The 19,032-nt window shown below is 45.7% G+C and overlaps 1 protein-coding gene across 3 annotated transcripts in view; it reads left to right on the top strand.

The window, feature by feature from the left end:
- The window catches only part of BACH2 (BTB domain and CNC homolog 2), a 359,882-nt gene extending 343,005 nt beyond the window's left edge, over nucleotides 1-16,877 (top strand). For all 3 annotated transcript variants that reach the window (XM_067702565.1, XM_067702566.1, XM_067702564.1), the window contains exons 6-7: nucleotides 6,855-7,061; nucleotides 12,218-16,877. In XM_067702565.1, coding sequence (XP_067558666.1) covers nucleotides 6,855-7,061; nucleotides 12,218-12,700 — 690 coding nt within the window. In that variant the 3' untranslated portion in view covers nucleotides 12,701-16,877. The remainder of the gene's footprint in view (nucleotides 1-6,854; nucleotides 7,062-12,217) is intronic.
- Nucleotides 16,878-19,032: the final 2,155 nt, after the last annotated feature.

Consider the following 19,032-nt stretch of genomic DNA (forward strand, 5'->3'; position numbering starts at 1 on the left):
GATAACTCTATGTTTAGCATTCTGAGGAACTACTAGACTGTTTTCCAAGGTAACTGAACTATTTTACATTCCTACCAACAATGTATGAGGGATCCAATTTCTCTGCATCCTCATCAACATTTGTTACTGTTCATCTTTTTTATTGTAGCCATTCTAGTGGTGTAAAGTGATAGCTCATTGTGGTTTACAGGTTCGTTTTTAAATTTTGAAAATTATAGAAGAGTCATGAGCATTTGCCAAGTAGTAAGCATCTTAGTGACATAGTTTTGTACCACAAGCATTAACTGTAGGTTTTAATAAAGAAGCACTAGGAAGACAGTTTATTTGCATAGTCAAAAGCATTGATTAATTGGACATGCTTTATTTATTTTATTTTTTTGGCTGTGTTGGGTCTTTGTTGCTGCGCGTGGGCTTTCTCTAGTTGCAGTGAGCGGGGGCTACTCTTTTGTTGCAGTGCACGGGCTCAGTAGTTGTGGCGCATGGGCTTAGTTGCTCCGCAGCACGTGGTATCTTCCCAGGCCAGGGCTTGAACCCATATTCCCTGCATTGGCAGGTGGATTCTTAACCACGGTGCCACCAGGGAAGTCCTGGACTTGCTTGATTAACATGCTTCATGTCAAGAGGGATGAAAGTGTATGAGGGTGATGTGCGTACGTATACGTTAGTGTATGTGTCGGGGCAGGGAGAAATAATGTCCAGAGCAAACACAGAAATGTTTCAGAAGAGCCGTGTCTGACTCTATGTCTTCCACCCAAATGTTGGCTTCCAGACGTATGTTGGATGTAAAATGTTTACAGTCGTTTTTGTGGTTTGTTGAATCAGGCATCTTTTTACAAGTAACTGTAGCTGGTCTGCTTAATATTTAGAAAGAAAACCTTGCTGGGCAGCATAGAAGTCAGCCATATTTCTAATTAAAACAATGTTTTCACGTTGTCTAGAAAGACTCTTAGCATCTGCAACTGCAAAGCATATCGTATGACTGAAAGAAGAAACTATGTGACAAAGAAAGATAGGGCTGATAAACAGAAATACTAATACTCCACAACGACTACTAGTACTATTACTAATAATAATGGGACTTCCCTGGTGGTGCAGTGGATAGGACTCCACACTCCCAATGCAGGGGGCCTGGGTTCAATCCCTGGTCAGGGAACTAGATCCCACTTGCATGCCACAACTAAGAGTTTGCATGCCACAACTAAGGAGCCAGCGCAACCAAATAAATAAATAAATATTATAAATAAATAAATAAAAAGAATTCTCCCTTAAAAAATAATAATAATACTTCATAGTCATAAGGCAATTCAAACTTTTCAAAGCACTTTCTCCATCTATTATCCAGTTTTATTCTTCATAGCAATCCTCTCAGCTAAGTAGGGCAGATATTATCTCCCTCTGACTCCCAGATCCTCAAAGAACTTCAGGACAGAGAAGGAAAGACTTGCCTGAGATCACATAGCTAGGTAATTGCAGCATCACAACTAAATTCCAGGTGTCCTGTGTTTGTTTCAGAAACTGGATCGTAAGAACAGAGGTTAGACGGACAGTTGTGCAGGAAGTGTGTCTTTGGCAGGGGAGATTTTGTCACTGGCATCTGCCCGGCACAGAGCTGGCCGTCGCCATTCCAACAGCACTAGAATTGTCAGCCCAATGGGCATCTTGCTTTGTCCCCAAGACAACTCACAGGGATCTGAGGGGCTTGTAAGAGCATAAATGTTAAAGGCTTTGGAGAGGTGACTGCACCATCCGGTCCTCAGGGTACTTGCTAAGGGATCCAACTTCTGTAGCTTCTACTCAACATCTAATAGTGAAACCAAGAAAGGAGATAGGAAAGAAGATTGACCACCAAGCTTCCGCTGGGATTTCTAGAGGAAAGAGGTGCTTTTTTTCGCCTTTTTCTACAACACCTGCGTCTCTGTCCTGCTTCACCAATAGCCCCCATCCAGCACACCAAAGACAACAGGTGAGTGAGATGTGTGTTGAGAAGCACGGTGAGGTGAGGTAGCCATTGTGCTGTCTGATTCCAACCCTGTAAAAAGTATACAGAGGAAACAAAGATCACGGGGAAGTCCACCAGAGCAGGAGAGTCATTGTTTGGGTGTGGAAATTTTATTCTCCTCTATTGTCTCATAATTGAATTTTCTGCTAGAAGTTATATATTTCTTGTACAATTTGTAAATGGTATTTTTGTTTTACTGGGAGAGAGGGGATGTGGTTTTGGCGGTAGCAACAGGGTAGTTGTTGGCAGGAGAGAGAAAGGGAGCAGCTGATTTCTGTCTGGTGAGAAGGAAGCACAAGCACCTGGGGTCCAGCCAGCAGCAGCCCCTGCTCGGGCCCCCAAGGAGGAATATTTAGGTTTCTTTCACTGTACAGATGCCACAGCATCTTCCCACCTTTTGTCAGCCCCTAGGGCCAGAGACCCCTCGGCACTGTAGGGACCACTCATTTCAGGGAGCTCCCAGGAGGTCTAATCCCCTCCTCTGGTCACTACTGAGCCAGCCAGGACGGGTACCGGCTGAAAACAGCTTCTGCCCTGTTCCTTCTGCTGTGCCCCAGAGAGAGGAGAGTGAGTACCGTGCTGGGGCCAGGATGACAGCAACAGAGCAGATTAGACAGGCTGAGGCTGCCCGACTCTCGGAGTGAGTCTCCACTGAGAACCCAAGCGGCGGCAAGCACCTGTCTAGAGAGACATCGGCGCCCCGGACCCCTCGGGCCTTTGCCCTTCTAAGCAGCCTGGCCAGCCTTCTGTGTCTCTACGCTGAGCCTCACTCGCATGTGATTGACGAATGGTGGTGGTGGTGATTGGCTGGACTCCCCATCTTCTCACCTCACTGTTTACAAGTGTCCTGGGAATGAAAACTAAGCTACCTCCGAGAAGTAAAATCCTGGAGGAATCACTGGGTTCTAAGAATTTGCCAGAAGAAAGGCAGGAGGGCCTCAGTCTTCTCAAGGTCCAAGGCCAAGTCACATTAGCTGACTTTTGAGCCCATCTGGGGACTATGTGGGTGCCTGCCAGCCTGGGAAAGGAATGTTCTCCCAGCTCCATAATGGGTCTGCGGCTGCCGTTCATCTCCGGGGAAGATGCCCATCAGCTTGGAACTTACTACCCTGAAATCAACAAATAGGTGTGGTGAGTTTCCCACTGTGCCTTTCCAAGAACAGTCAGGGGCTTCCCTTTGGTAGTTGGGGGTAAGTCCTCCCTAGCTAGAAGGGTAGCAGCACCTTTTCGAAAGAAACAAGAGTAGCTGGGGTTTGGGATTTTTTTTTTTTCTTCATGTGGAAGAAAGTGTATAGCTGACGATTTTCCTTTGACCTCTTTGCAAAGCAGCTTGAGTTGCAACAGCTCTGCTGAAATGTTATATGGCCTTTTGCTTCAAGGACTTTGAAACCAGCATTGTTGATTTTTCCTCTTTCCTGTCAACCTCGGGTCCTGTTTCCGTAGTGTTTTATGTTTGCTGTCTGGAGGATTTAAAATACAGTAGCTCTTGGTATAGAAGGCCTTTTGACTTTCCCTGTGGCCAGAGCTATAGGTATATATTCTGTCTGAAAATAAGTAAACACACTGTAGAGCAGAAGCAGAATTGCTTTGTTGTCAGCAGAGGGGGAGACGCCACGAAGCCCGAAGTGCTGTAACCCCTGCTGTGCAAACAAGCCTCCTGCCTGGTGTGGAAACATCCGTGTCCCCAACAGACAGACCTCTGTGTTATTTAGGTACCATCCAGGATCTGAGTGTCTGTTTGTTATCCAAAGGGTATAAAAGGGAAATCAAACATTCTTTCATATCATTATAAGCCCTGTGCAAACACAGCCTGTGGACAAAGCCCTTTCCCGGGTCCATAAACAAGGAGCTGTTTGTCCTGACTGCCCGTCATTAGCGGCCAAAGCAGGGCTGAGCCGAGCATGGTGTCATGTGCACTGTTGCGATTCTGCTCTCTTGGGCCAGAATTTGACAGGTGTCAGGGGACAGAGTTCGCCCTATGGAAGTTCAGTCAGAGCACCCACTGGGATCCTTCAGCAAATGCCACGTCTAACAGGCTCAGAGCTATGAAGTAACCTGACTAAGCCATTGCACCCAGCCGCAGGAAGGCAGATCTTTAGTAGGATTGCCTTTGTGCCTGGGGATTAACGAGCCACAAATGCCAGGATCCAGACTCATGTCTGCCTGCATCTGATGCAACCAAAGCAAAAGCCTGAGCTTACGATAAAATATCTCCCTCTCACTCCCCTGAACAACCCGGACATAACGCTGCAGCTTCTGAATAGTAACGAGGACCTGGTTTCTTCACCCCAAAATATTTTGATCAGTTAAGCCCAGACCTGCCAGTCTGATTCTCTGGTCACTGAAGTTCACTCGAGTCCACTTGTTCCGTCTTCTAGAGCTGTGTTGTCCAGTACAGGAGGCATACGTCACACGTGGCTACTGAGCCCGGGAAACGAGGCTCATCTGAATTGTAATGAACCCCCAAGTGTAAAATACACTTTGGATTTTGAAAATTTGGTACCCCCCAAAAGGTGAAATATCTCAATAATTTTTAATGTTAATTACATGTTGAAAATATTTTAGCTCCATTGAGTTCAATTAAATATATTATTAAAATTAATTTCACCTGTTTCTTTTCACTTCCTTTAACGTGGCTAGTAGAAGATGTAAAAATCACACACGCAGCTCACGTTGTTTGCATTGGACAGCGCTGGCCTGGCTCCTGAAGGAAGTTTAGGTTTATAGTGCCATCTGCTGGTCCACCTAAAGCAGACGCTAGTGTAAGCGGGAGTTCAGCCGTCCGAGCAGGGAAACACTGTCTCTTGGCCAAGCAACATGCAATCTTCCTCTTCCAGAAGCTTCTGAGCAGGACCAGAACTGACCCCTCAAGTCTCTGCCTTGTCAGGAGTCTTTTTTTTACTTTTTTTATTTTATACTGGAGTATAGTTGATTAACAATGTTGTGTTAGTTTCAGGTATACAACAAAGTGATTCAGTTATACATATACATGTATCTATTCTTTTTCAAATTCTTTTCTCAATTAGGTTGTTACAGAATATTGATCAGCATTCCCTGTGCTATACAGTAGGTCCTTGTTAGTTATCCATTTTAAATATAGCAGTATGTAGGGATTTCCCTGGTGGTCCTGTGAGTAAGGCTCTGCGCTCCCAATGCAGAGGGCCTGGGTTCGATCCCTGGTCAGGGAACTAGATCCCACATGCATGCCGCAACTAAGAGACCTGGCGCAGCCAAAGTAAATAAAATTCTTTTTTAAAAAAAAAATAAATATATAAATAGAGCAGAGTGTACATGTCAATCCCAAACTCCCTAACTATCCCTCCCCTCCACCCTTCCCCACTGGTAACCATAAGTTCAGTCTCTAAGTCCTCATCAGTAGTCTTGAAGAGGGCGATGGCAGACTGATGGAAGGTGCAGGCCTGTGTTCTCTACCTTGTGGGTGCTGAGGAAGCCCACAAGAACAGCAGTTCTTTTCCTAAGAAAGATTTCAAACTGCCACAGGGTTGTAAAGAAGCATGTGACAGAATATAAGGAGAACATAGATCCATCTCTTAAAAGACTAGTGTCCTCTCTTTGGATGATGCTTACCTGCCTTGATTTGTCAAGAGCTTGAAAGTAGGACTCTTTCTGATAGTATCTGCATCGGTTATCTGTTGCTGCATAACAAATCACCCCAAAACTTCGTGGCTTCAAACAATGATGATCATTTAACATCTCTCACTGTTTCTATGGGTCTGGAATTCAGGAGTGGCCCATCTGAGCACTCCTGGCTCAGAATATCTCATGGGGTTGAAGTCAGATGTTGTCTGGGGCCAATCCCTGAAGGTTTGCCTGGGCCCAGAGGACCCATGTCCAAGGTGGCTCATTCATGTGACTGGTGAGGTGATGCTGGTTGTTGGCTGGAGGCCTCAGTTCTTCTCCACGTGGGGCTCTCCACAGGGCTGCTTGAGTGTCCTTGAGGCTCAGCAGCTGGTGTCCTCCAGAGACCACAATCCAAGAGGCCTAAGGGGAGGCTGCACAGCTTTTATGATATAGCTTCAGAAGTTACACACCATTACTCCCGCTGCACTGTATGGGTCAAGAGGCAGGAACACGCATCCCACCTCTTGACTGAGGAAGGTCAACATCACGTTGTAAAAGAAAATGTGAGAAGGGTTGGCCATTGTATTTTCCAAAAATACAAAGTCCCTAATGGGTGTATAGCACCGTGCAACTAAAAAGCGTGCCCCAGTTTTGCAGATGAGGAAATTGAGGCTCAGAGAAGTAAAGTAACCAGCCTGCAGTCTCACGTCTGGCGGGAAGGACTAAAGCCCAGTTCTAACTCCTAGATCATACTGGTATAGCCCCTCCAGGTTCTTTCCCTATGTCTCCCTTATGCTGTTGTAACTACAGATTACACTGACTGTTTCATCTTTCCAGCATCTTCACGGTGTGCAGTGCTCTCTTCATTCAAGTGTTTTAGATGATTCTTCAGTTGATGTCTGTCTACAAATTGTCATTTTACTGAGTTGAGACTCAATGGGAGTAGGTTTCAACTAACTATAGAGCCCTTCTTACAAAAGTGCTGTAGCAATGGCAATGTATACATTTTCCAATATTTTCCATGCTGTTTGCTTCAAAGATCTCAGGAATAATAACCACATTATAATGTGTGTACTCACATTCTGTTTGATTATCTGCATATTACATCTTATTTATTTTTGAACAGGAAAGAATAATCACTGCCTGCTTCAGTCGTTTTCAGAGTAGTTGGTCATTGTAAAAAGGAGGTTTTTCCAATTTTTGATGTTCCACCTGCCAGAATGAAAACAAAAATCCAGCTGCCATAATCATGTTCTGTTATTCTTGGTTCCAGGTCAAACTTCCCTTTCCTGTAGATCAAATCACAGATCTCCCAAGGAATGATTTCCAGATGATGATTAAGATGCACAAGCTAACCTCAGAGCAGTTAGAGTTCATTCACGACGTCCGCCGGCGCAGCAAGAACCGCATCGCGGCCCAGCGCTGCCGCAAGAGGAAGCTGGACTGTATTCAGAACTTAGAATGTGAAATCCGCAAACTGGTGAGTTGACCCGCCCTTTGCTGTCAGCAACCTGGAGTGACCGGGGCTGATGCAAAGTTACAGTAGCGAAGGCCAGAGAGGTAGAGAGAAGGCCACCGTTCAGGGAAGTTCGAGTTGATTTTTAAACGAGTTCTCAACAAAAATAACAGCTTTATATCTGTAATGCGTGTGTCTGTGCAGATGTGTGATTGTTTGTCAGTATTTTATATCTTTTAGCCATTCGTATATTTTTTTAAATTTATTGACGTATAGTTGATTTACAATGTGTTAATTTCTCTGTACAGCAAAGCGACTCAGTTATACATATATATACTCTTTTTCATATTCTTTTCCATTATGGTTTGTCACAGCATATTGAATATAGTTCCCTGTGCTCTACAGTAGGACCTTGTTGTTTATCCATTCTATATATAATAGTTTGCCTCTGCTAATCCCAAACTCCCATTCCTTCCCTCCCCTAGAGGTGCTTCTTTTTTATTTTCCATTCAACATGTGCTGAGAGCTAACATTTACTGCATGCATATGTGGACCAGATATTATTCTAATCTCTTTCTGTAGGTGATCACATGTAATCCTCACATCAACCCTATGATTTAGGTTCTACTTTATCTCCATTTACAAAGGAGGAAACCAGAGTGCAGAGAGGTTAGGTAACTCCCCGCTATGTGGCAGAGCTTGAACGCAAACCCAGCTGCCTGATTCCAAATCTTATTTGCACTGCTTTCTCCCACCTCCCATGGAGGAGTGTTGGTTAGAAGCAGGACACCAGCCTCCCACCAGGGGTCGCTCAGCCACGTGATCTCTTGAAGCCCTTCACAGCCCCAGGATCCTGAATTCTGCCTCAAAGTGGCCGTCACCTCCTCCCTGTGCCTGAGAGTATTTTGTCTCGGGGAATAATCTCCCATCTCCCACGCCTCCCCCTCACAAAGAGCTCTGCACTCCCTTCTCCTTGATAAGCAACCTTAAGCTGCAGGAAGTAAATCCAGGTGGCCTCTGGCTCCTGACTGTACCCTTGAAGGCAATTAACGCAACTTCATTCAGCTCAGCCTTTCTGCCGGCCAAATCCTGGAAACTCATCCCACGTGCCCTGTCTGTGTCAGGCTGAAGAAGAGGGAGCCCATGGACTGTGGTCATGATCTAAGTTTGGGTCCTCAGGCTATACGTGGCGGTCCTTTGCCTCCTGGTAAGCCGTTGTCCTAACGAGAACCTAAGAGCAAAATAAGACATTTGAGAAGCCGAAGTAAATGTTACCTATTATCAAGATAGTCCTGGACCTCGGGGTCTTTTTTTTTTTTTCTCGCTTAATTTAATTAACACCAACCAAGCAGGGGAAATGTGCCCATGTTCAGCGGCTGCCATCACCTACAAAATAAAGGCCAAGCTCCTTCGCAAGTTGCACTGTGTTCTCTGTGATTCGGTCTACCCTCCAGCATCACCTTCCTCTCCCTTCTTGGAACTGGACCCCCAATAAAATCAAACTGGATGCACTTCCCCTCAGCCCCATCTCCTGCTGTTTCTACCTCTGTGCTCATGCCTCTGCTATTTCTCCTCTACCTCGGACAGTCCTCGACTGTTTTTTTCTCTGACGACATCCTTTGTTCCTTAAGAGTCAGGTTACTTTCACCTCTCCAAAAAGCCCCTTTCCTGAGTCCCTGGTGAAGCTGAGCACCTGTCTTCAGGGCCCTGATCTGACCTCTGGCTTCATACTTACCACATTAGTCTTGCATTATCTGTGTATGTGTCTGTCTCCTTAGCCCTGGCCCTAGACTGTAGGTTCCTCACAATAAGTGAGGAGCCTCTCAGGAAATGTCTGTTGCCCTAAAATGTATTAGAAATTGTGACTGAGTCATGAGATTACAAATTCCTTCTTTCCTTCAAATTTTTCTTTAATGTTGTTTTAACAACAACAAAAATGTTTAATTTAAGCCAACATAAGGAAGCAAGTTATTGCTGCTGATGCGTGTGGGTCTTTGGAAAGCCTGCCGGGCTTAAGTGGGGACCCAAGCAAGGCTGAGCCTGCTGGGTATAAGGTTTCCGGGCCTTAAGCACATGTCTATAGTAAAATTCGGCCCTACACTCTTTTTCAGGTACGAGAATAACTGTTATCATCCATATTTGAGAAACGCCTGATTTTTTGTAATTAGCACTCTTCCCTGTGTAATTTTGTAATACTGAGCAAATAGGAAAGTCTAAGCCATACCCCTGGCAGATACCTAAAGCCCTTTGCTAATATTGTTCGGTTGAGAAACCAAGAAGGCGTCTCCTATTTCTCCCCCTGCTTTTTTGGAAACCCCTTGAGTAATGTGCTGCATTTCCCTGCTGAACGAGAGTGTCGCGTGCTCATCGATGTGCACCTGTGACTTAGAGCATCCTGTTCTTAACCGAGGCCTTGATTTATACTGCCTTTCCTGCAGAGAACCAAAACCCTGTCACGTGCAGCATTTCATCTTCTTCCCCCTAGAAGGTGGCCCAGGACCTTTCGTAGATCAGTGGACGTGGAGGGGTGGGTGGCTTGGCCAGGATGATGTGGCAGAATGGAGACCGCGATCCCTCCTGGGGCTGGTGTTGCCTCCCATTTTGCAGACTTGCAGGTCCAGGTAAGGAGGTCCAAGCTGCACAGCCACCAGTGTAAGATTTCTTCTCTTTGCCAGCCCTCCGGATGTGTTTTACTCCACACCCGCCCCCGCTCTGGGGAGTGGCGCCCTTTCCCGGTGGGCGGGGGCAGTCTGGTCCCGCCCCGCGAGGCCCGTCTCCCGCGCCCACTGGCTCCCGCCCACACCCACGCGGTCTCCAGCACGCCACTCACTCTGCTTTTGCAAACTTGCGAAATGTATTCCTCTCGAGTTGCACTTGTACATCTGTTTATTTTTCATTTTTAAAACATGTTTTCTTGATAAATTTATAAATATTTTAGCAGGTGCCCTTTCCCCGTGTAAATCTCTGTCTCCGACACACATGTCCACACTGTCTGCCAGATTGCATTCGTCTTTCGGCACGTGCACCTCCCATGTAGGAGACCCACTGGTATGTTTGCTTCTCTCTCTCTCTCTCTCCCTCTCCCCCCCTCTTTTTCCCATCGTCTTGCATCCTCTCATCTCTCCTGCGCACCCTTGCAAAGGGTGAGGACTCACTTACTTCACAGCGCTTCAGATGTCCCGTTTCTCCATCCATTTCACTGCGTGCACCTCACGGAGCGTCCTCACACAGCTAGTTATGGGAAAACCTCCATCAGTCTCCTCTGTGGTGGCTAAATTCACCTCTCTGATGGGGTGATGAATTTTAGTAACACAAGAGCTTATGTGGGGTTTCCTCTAAGGAGAATATCTCAGAACCCTGGGCTGGTACTGTAGGGCTCAGCCTTCTCACCTGTCCCTGCTTCCTGTGTCCAGAGAGAACTGGTCTTGGGACTCACTGCACAGTCCCCAGCCATCTGTGCCGTTGTGTTCAGTCCATCAGCTACAGAGGCCAGAGAGCCTACTGATATAGGATTTTTAAAAAAATAAATTTATTTATTTATTTTTATTTTTGGCTGCATTGGGTCTTCGTTGCTGCGCACGGGCTTTCTCTAGTTGCGGCGAGCGGGAGCTACTCTTCGTTGCGGTGCGTGGGCTTCTCGTTGCGGTGGCTTCTCTTGTTGTGGAGCACGGGCTCTAGGCGCGTGGGCTTCAGTGGTTGTGGTGCACGGGCTCTAGAGAACAGGCTCAGTAGTTGCGGTGCACGGGCTTAGTTGCTCCGCAGCAGGTGGGATCTTCCTGGACCAGGGCTCGAACCCGTGTCCTCTGCATTGGCAGGTGGATGGATTCTTAACAACTGCACCATCAGGGAAGTATAGGATTGAATCATGTGAAACTGCTGATTTTCAATCAACTGGTTGATTTTTTTTTTTTTTTGCAATTTTCATTGTCTTTTTTTCTAAATAGACTTGCTTTTTTCAGAGAAGTTTTAGGTTCACAGCAGAATTGAAGGGAAAATACAGAGTTCCCACCTGCCCTCTACCTCTGCACACTCACAGCCTCCCCAGAGTGGTACGTTTGTTACAACTGATGAAGTTATAATGACACATCGTAATCACTCCAAGTCCATAATTTACCTTAGGGTTCACTCTTGGTGTTGTATGTTCTATGGGTTTGGACAAATGTATAATGAATGGCATGTATCCACCATGACAGTGACATAGGGTAGCTTCATCTAAAAATCCTCTGTGCTTCAGCTCTTCATCCCTCCCTCCCCCACCCCACTCCTTAGCAAACACTGATCTTTTTACTATCGCTATGGGTTTGCCCTTTTACAGAATGTCATATAGTTGGAACTGATGGACTGTTTTTTGACCTTCAGAAATCGCAACCTAATGCATTTGGGGGAGATTTTCAACTACAAGGTTTGGGACTGAGAGTTTTCCAATGGATTCTCTGCAAACCCCAAATTCCAGGAAACTGGAACCTTGATTCTCTGCAGTTTTCTGGTTGGTGGTGATTTTGCTGGTCTCTCGGCTGGGCCTCAGAGAGGCATGAAAAGAAGCTACCACGGGGAAGGTGTCAGGGTCAGTGGCACATCTGGGTGGGCTGCTCAGATGGGAGACTTGGCAGAAGTATGTGTCCAGGCTCTCATCTTTTAAGTTTCTAGATCCTGACCTAGTCATTTATGAGTTACACTATAATGTAGGATGCAAAAGCCAACGCTGGAAAAGCCCTGGAACCTACTGTATAGCACAGGGAACTCTGCTCAATATTCTGTAATAACCTAAATGGGAAAAGAATTTGAAAAAGAATAGAAAAGAAATAATGAAGTGGGCTTGTATGATTCCATTTATATGAAATTCCAGAGAAGGTAGATCTATAGAGATAGAATGCAGGTGAGTGGTTGCCTGAGGCGGGGGGTAAGCATGGGGAGTGACTGCAGTGGAAGTGAAAGAGATTCTTGGGGTGATGGGACTGTTCTAAAATTGTATCATGGGATGGTTACACAACTTTATAAATTGACTACAAATCATTGATTGTTTCATACTTGAAATTAATGAATTTTATGGCATGTAAATTAAACCTCAATAAACCTGTTAAAATTTTTTTAAAAAGAAAAGAAAAGAAAAGCTCCAGAAAACAGGATGCTGGGTCCTCCCATTCAGGCTGGATCAGGCCTTTTCTCTTTCTTCTGTTCAGGTGTGTGAGAAAGAGAAGCTGTTGTCAGAGAGGAATCAGCTGAAAGCATGCATGGGGGAACTGCTGGACAACTTCTCCTGCCTTTCCCAGGAAGTCTGCAGAGATATCCAGAGCCCTGAGCAGATCCAGGCCCTGCATCGGTACTGCCCTGTCCTCAGACCCATGGGTCTCCCCACAGCCTCCGGTATGAACCCCGTGCCCTTGGGCGTGGAGCAGAACCTTGCCGCCCCCCAGTGTGCGGTGGAGGAAAGCGTGCCCTGCTGCTTGGAGCAGGGCACAGCGGCCCCCGGGCCCCCATGGGCGCCCAGCAGCGCCTCAGAGAACTGTACTTCTGCTCGGAGGCTGGAAGGCACTGACCCAGGAAACTTCTCAGACAGAGGACCTCCTCTGGAACCCAGGAGCCAAACGGTGACCGTGGACTTCTGCCAGGAAATGACTGATAAGTGTACAACCGATGAACAGCCCAGGAAAGATTACACCTAGTGACGGCCTGCCTCCTAATTCTCAACCCTCTCCCACCCAGGTGTCCATGGGTCAGCCTGCGGTGCCGTTTGTCTGTCGTCTGGAAGAACCAAGAAGGAATTTGGTGCACACTACAGCAGTCTTAGCAGCAATACTGTTTCCAAGTATTCTCTCCTCCCTTCAAGCAGGAGCGATATATAGTTACCTTCACGATGGTGCTACCCCTTGCTCAGGCAAGGAAAGACGACAGTGCTGATGCTGTCTGTCTGTGGGTTCATTTCAGTCTTAACAGGGATAGACTATAACACCTCTAGGACCCAACCACGGATTTTTTTTCTCAGTGGCCCATGTCACAAACCCTATCTCAGGAATTTCTTCTGAATGTTCAATTTTTTTCATTGAAGACAGCTTCTATACACATCAAAGTTTTATAGCTAGACTGTACATATTATATATAATATATATATAAAATATATATCTCTCTCCATATGCAAAAGTCCTGCATGCCTCAATTTTCTCATCCTAAAACTGGAAACTTCGTTTCTCGTTTATAAACAGGTTCCAACATTCCTCTTCTTTTGTCTCCGACGCTAGAACTAGTTTGTAATTGTTAAGATGGTCGTTTTTCTTGCTTCACAGTTCACTTTCAAGTTGTGCTTATTTATGGACAGAATTCAATGTTGGAAGCTTTCTTTGAGGTTTTATTTCAGACCTTTTTTTGTTTGTTTGGTTTGGTTTGGGCACCATCAGATGGTGCCAGTTGAGTATCGTGGGTTTGGTTTTTTCTTGCAGATACTGTACAGTCAAGGTCAACTTTGCCACTTGCACTGAGTTTTGGGTCAAACCTATTTTCTTAAATGAAGTTGTCACTTCAGTATAACTCAAGTAAACTGTATATTCTTTGCTTTTAGTTAAAAAAGTAAAACAGTTAGCTAATTAAAAAAAGCACTCAGGTGATAATTATGTAGGAAAAACAATCTTGCCAAATAATGAATTCATCCTAGGATGTAGACAATAATCTGCTTGAATATTTTTATATTTCACCTCCTCCCCACCTTTTCCTAAGCAAAGTTTAAACGCAGAGAGTTCAGAGTTGATGCTGGATGTTCAGATTCCTAAGTGGGGAAAGAGTTTGGACGTCTCACTCAAAAGCGCATCGAAACAGCAGGAATCGTGATTTTGTACCAGAACTCAGCAGGCATTGGCTCCTAAATAGCAAGTTAGAACTGTTTTCTCAGCCCGGGAGTAAGTCCCATTCATTTCAACACTTCCCCAGGCCTCTGCTTGCTCTCGGAAGCATAGGATAGTAGGAACTTCTCCGTCGAACGACTTGGCTGCTCAGCAAGCCAGCTTCCCAGCCCAGGACCTGCCTCCTGCCAGGGACTCACCTGAGGGGGTCTGAATCACAGCCCTGGGGGTGCCGCCCTGAGGTGGCCGTCCTGGGGTTAACGCAGCTGGCCCAGAGTAGGAGAGAGCAGGACAGATGTTAGCCTGAGGTTTGTCCCTGACGCAGGCAAAAGCATTTCTTTCTCCCTTCTTTCTCCAAATGCTTTGAGTTGAATTCTGAGATTTTTCCACCCTTCTCTAGTCCGAAGGCAGATTTCTTTCTGAGGCTTTGGACACGACGTGGCCAGGAGCCCTCCCTGCCCCCCACTCACCAGGCACACACCTTACCCTCACCTGATGATCATTTCCTTCTCTTGCTGCAAAACTAGTTGGCTTGCAACCCACAGAGAGCAGCTTCCCTTGGCTCAGGGGGCACGTTGGCCCCTGGCCACGTTTACAGGAAGGTGTGCCGGATGCCACAGCCGGCGCAGGGGAGAGATCAGCTCCCTCCCTCCTCCGGGCCGGCTGCAGGAAAAGTCCTGAACAGTCTGATGTGGGGATGGGGTGGTGGGCAGTGGGGACTAGGTGGTTGATTTTGTTTCTTTATTTGTGCCATTGTTTGGAAGATATTAAAGCTGCATGTAAAAGGGGAAATTAGTATATGACGTAGGCGAAAAGTGAAATCATAGTAACATATGTTTTAGTATTAACTTTTTTCTGTACAAATATTAGTGCTAAATGTTTAAATATGTATGAATGCCAGAAATTTGTTGGTTCATGCGGTAGGATTAAAAAAAAAAAGGCTTTTCTTTGAAAATAGTTCCACTTTTAAAACCTGCCTCTGGGTTTTTGTTTTTTCTCACGTGTGTATGTATGGTGCGTGCTCGTCTGAGACAGACTGTGATCCAGCTCTGAGTTGGAGGTACCGTTTTTCTTGTGGCTGTTGGGATTTCTTGGCCTAGTAGAAGAGTTCTGTGCTTCACCGTGAGGTTTGCCTTTGGGAAATACTGGTGACAGCTCGAATTTAAACTCGTTGTGAATCATGTGATCCGTCACAGGCGTGTGTTCTGGTAGAAGAGTCGGCCAACAGTATTTTTTTGGTTTTTTAACTCTCTTGTTGCCTTTTTTAAGTGACCTCCTCTTCTTTGGAAAAAGGAATGTTTTCTGCTCATATCGTAACAAGGTCTAAACCAGCCCGTTGGCGTGACTGACCCTGGTACCAACACATGTGCATCTGGTAGTCATGGTCCCATTCGTGCCGTCCCCGTTCTGTTGTCCTGTGCGGCAGGCCTCCCGCTGGGGGGGGGAGGGGTGTCCTCTATTCCCCTCCCTGCTAACTCAGCCCACAGTCTCCTCCCACCAGCCCCTGCCTCGCGTTTCTTCCTCTGCCCCAGTCACACCCCTGCCACTCTGGCCGTGGGAACTGGTTAAAAACACTGCTGGAGAAACTGTCTTTCGATTTCTTAGATATGTGAACAAGTTATTGGGATTTGGTTCACTATCGACCAGGAACAAGCAACTGGCTTTGTGCAATTGTTGACGTGACGCATCTGTGTCTCTTACGGCTCCGAACCATGTGCTTGTCAAGATTATTTCCGGGTTGATTCAAAGGGTGGACTAGCTGGGGACCAGAGTCCAAGTTGCCTCAAGTGGAATTTTAAAAACCAGCCTGTCTCCTTTCCCTGGGATCCCTTAGTGCAACTCATGTCTTTTCTGAAAGAGAAAAGCAAGTTAACAGCAAGGAATAGCATCTGCACGGCATGGTGACATTGAGTGGTATCTTTAAGGGTCCATCCTTACAGATATAAAGGACTCTTCCAGCTACAGAATGTTCAGGAGGGTCCCTGCGACAGGCGAGTTGTGTCTCCAGGTGGCTGGGTCAGGCATGGGCTGTTGGAACGGGGACAGTGGAGGTGGCCCTGTGGCTAGTTAACATCCGCCTGAAACTAGTCCTCCCATCGGATCTGCCTTTGTTCTACTTGTGTCTCCGGACAACCTCACTTCGTTCAGGTTGGTCAGGCTTGGGCAGGTGCATGCTTTGCCGTATGTGTCTGTTTCTCTTCGTTATCTGGGGGTGCCTTGAATAAAAGAACTTCATGACATACTGATTCTGGAACAAAACTGTTGCAAAAACGAACAAAGAAAGAGCTGGCAAAGTTACTAGCCCACCTGCTCCTTCTCTTCTGGGTTCCCTAACAATGACTCAGGCGTCAGAGGTGATGCTGCACTAGGAAATGTTATTTTGTATAGTGTACAAGTAATTTATTAACTGTCTTTCTAAAGGTATGCTGCTTTTAAGATGCACTATGATTTTGGATTTAATCCTTGTGTTGCTTTCCCAAGGAAGTAAAAAAAAAAAAAAAAAAAAAGGCTGGTTAGTATGTCAACTGCCACTTCTCCTTGAAAAGGAAGGCAGGGACCAGCAACAGGACTTGTATGAGGGGACTGCTAAAAGCCAGGTGGGCACACTGTGAAGTCCAGTGTACCATCAAGAGGTCTAAACCTACACTTTCTCTTTTAATGCTTTATGATTGCCATTAAAGAAGAAGAAACAAACAAAGGTGTGAAAATGTTACGCCTTTTAAGAAACCACTGAATCCTGTCCCTTCAAGCTGATCCACATGCTATGTTGAGCATAATCCTCCCAAAATGTGTAAAAGCCTGCAGAGCTCTTTCAAAACCCTATTAGCTACCTAGTTCTATACATTATACCCCATTTCAACTAGGAGCTGCTTAATACGTGACTTCAAACGGTGCCACTAGTGCTTAGCAATGGTTGGAGGAGTTGCCGATCAAGAAGGCAGCCAGAATCAAGTTTTGTCCTCAAATCACTATAAATAGGCAAAGAAACATACTTTTTTTTTTTTTTTTTTTTTTTAAGAATAAAGCTGGGACTCCCCTGGCGGTCCAGTGGTTAAGACTCTGCACTGTCAATGCAGGGGGCACGGGTTCAATCTCTGGTCAGGGAACTAAGATCCCTCATGCCACACAGCACGGCCAAAAGATTAAAAAGAAAAAGAATAAAGCTGCTCACTGGACCATGAGTTGGTCTTTCGTCCCCAAATTGAGGATTTTGTAGGTTCAGTTCCTGGCGAGTCAGTCCTCAGATCAACGCCTGTGTGGAGTTGGCATTCGTGCGGGCAGTCTGTGTGCATGGGGGCCTTGTGTTCAAGCTGTGTGTGCCAAATACAGCCCGAGCCATCTCCTGACCCAGGCATCCAAGACGGATGCTGTAGAATAGAATATATTTGTACACAGAACTGCGCGCAAATAGTCTTTGTACATAGAAAAGACCTATTGTGGCAGATGGAGGATAAATTATTCAACTGACGGTGCAAAAACATTTCTTGCAAAGAAAAGTGTATAGTATTTTCCTACACTCCACCCTGGGAGATAATATTTATATCACGTGGATATCAGTGCATTTTCATTGTAATAGGAAAAGGATGCTGCCGTTTTGTGAAGAAAACCCACTTGGTTGCAGAGGCCCACTTTCGTAGCTTTGATTGCCTGTTGTGATGTGGTGTGTGCATTGCACTCTCAAGCAATGGACAAACAGCTCTGACTTTCCTTTCCATTCCAGTGGACTGACCTCAGATAACACAGTGGCCTCCTTAGACACAGAAGTGCGCCCAGAGCCTTCATTTCAGGTAGACTCCCCTGCGGTGCCAAACGTTCCCGTGGGGACAGGAAAGAGTGAAGGGACTTGGACAAAAAGGGTTTTTCCTACAGTTTGATGCTAAGTCTTCTACCAAAACATGTCTGGAGACAGAGGGGTGACCTCCACATGAGTCCTAACAATGCATTTCGCGCGTGTAAATGCTGGGATGCCCGTTCATGCGCCGAGGTAAAAGACCTGCCACTTCTAGTGCGATCGGGAAGCTTCCACAGGCATGCAGGAGCTTCGGGCGCTGGTTAGACACGGTGAGCCATTCAAGGCAAGCACCACCTTTGCTTGTGAGGCCCGAAGGGCCCGTGAGAATTTGTTCCAGAACCAGTCTGATGCAAGTGCACCTCTAATCTATGCCTTACAAACTCCAGAGGCCATATTCAAAACAGGGTCTTCTCAGTGTATGCAAGGGGCTGCAGCCCCTCTCCTCTTCCTCCCCAGGTCAAACAATACGGACAGTTTTCACACATATCTACCTGTATAACCCTCTGTACCTCTCATAACTGGTCAACGACTGTAACAGGTTACATCAGGTGTTTTTCTACATACTTTTTACACAGATTCTATGCGATTAATGTAACTTAATTCAATGCATCATTTTATTGTACTAGTTCTTAGGCTTGTCTTTATTTTCTAAGTGATTGTGGTTTTTCTTGTGGTTTTTAATTGTAAAAAATGAAATGGCTGTTGATGCTTATTCTCTGTAACTAAGAATTTTTACCTTTTTGGGGAAAAAAAAGCATTGCTATGAACTAATGAATTGAAACTTCATTTACTCATTGTAAATATACTATTGTGCAAAAAAAAAAAAAAACTCAATTGAATTGCTAGTGTTAACTGAATTTTGTCTAGACACCATTTCTGTTGATGAAATAAAGACATATCATTACACATTGTAAACTGATTTTCTCTGATCCCTATGTTAGAGATTACATAGCTGGAGGCCTTAGGAACTCTTTCTTCCCAGAGAAGCCACGTCTCTTCCTCTTGTTTGGACCCTTATCTGCTACCTGATTAATCTGATTAGAAATCTTAAAAATGTGATAACTAATGCGATTCCTCAACTCCCAATTTTAAAAATCCCTAGTGCCGGGACTTCCCTGGTGGTCCAGTGGTTAAGACTCCATGCTCCCAGTGCAAGGGGCATGGGTTCGATCTCTGGTTGGGGAACTAAGACCCCGCATGCCACACAGCACAGCCAAAAACACCCCACAAAAATCCCTAGTGCCTGAGAGTAAACAAAAGGCATTAAGCCCAGTTTCCTGGTTTTGATATTGTGTTATAGCTATGCAAAACGTCACCACTGGGGGAAGCTGGGTGAAGAATATTGTTTCCTAAGGGCATGTGAATCTACAAT

Source organism: Pseudorca crassidens, chromosome 13, assembly GCF_039906515.1.
Source record: "Pseudorca crassidens isolate mPseCra1 chromosome 13, mPseCra1.hap1, whole genome shotgun sequence".
Lineage (NCBI taxonomy): Eukaryota > Metazoa > Chordata > Mammalia > Artiodactyla > Delphinidae > Pseudorca > Pseudorca crassidens.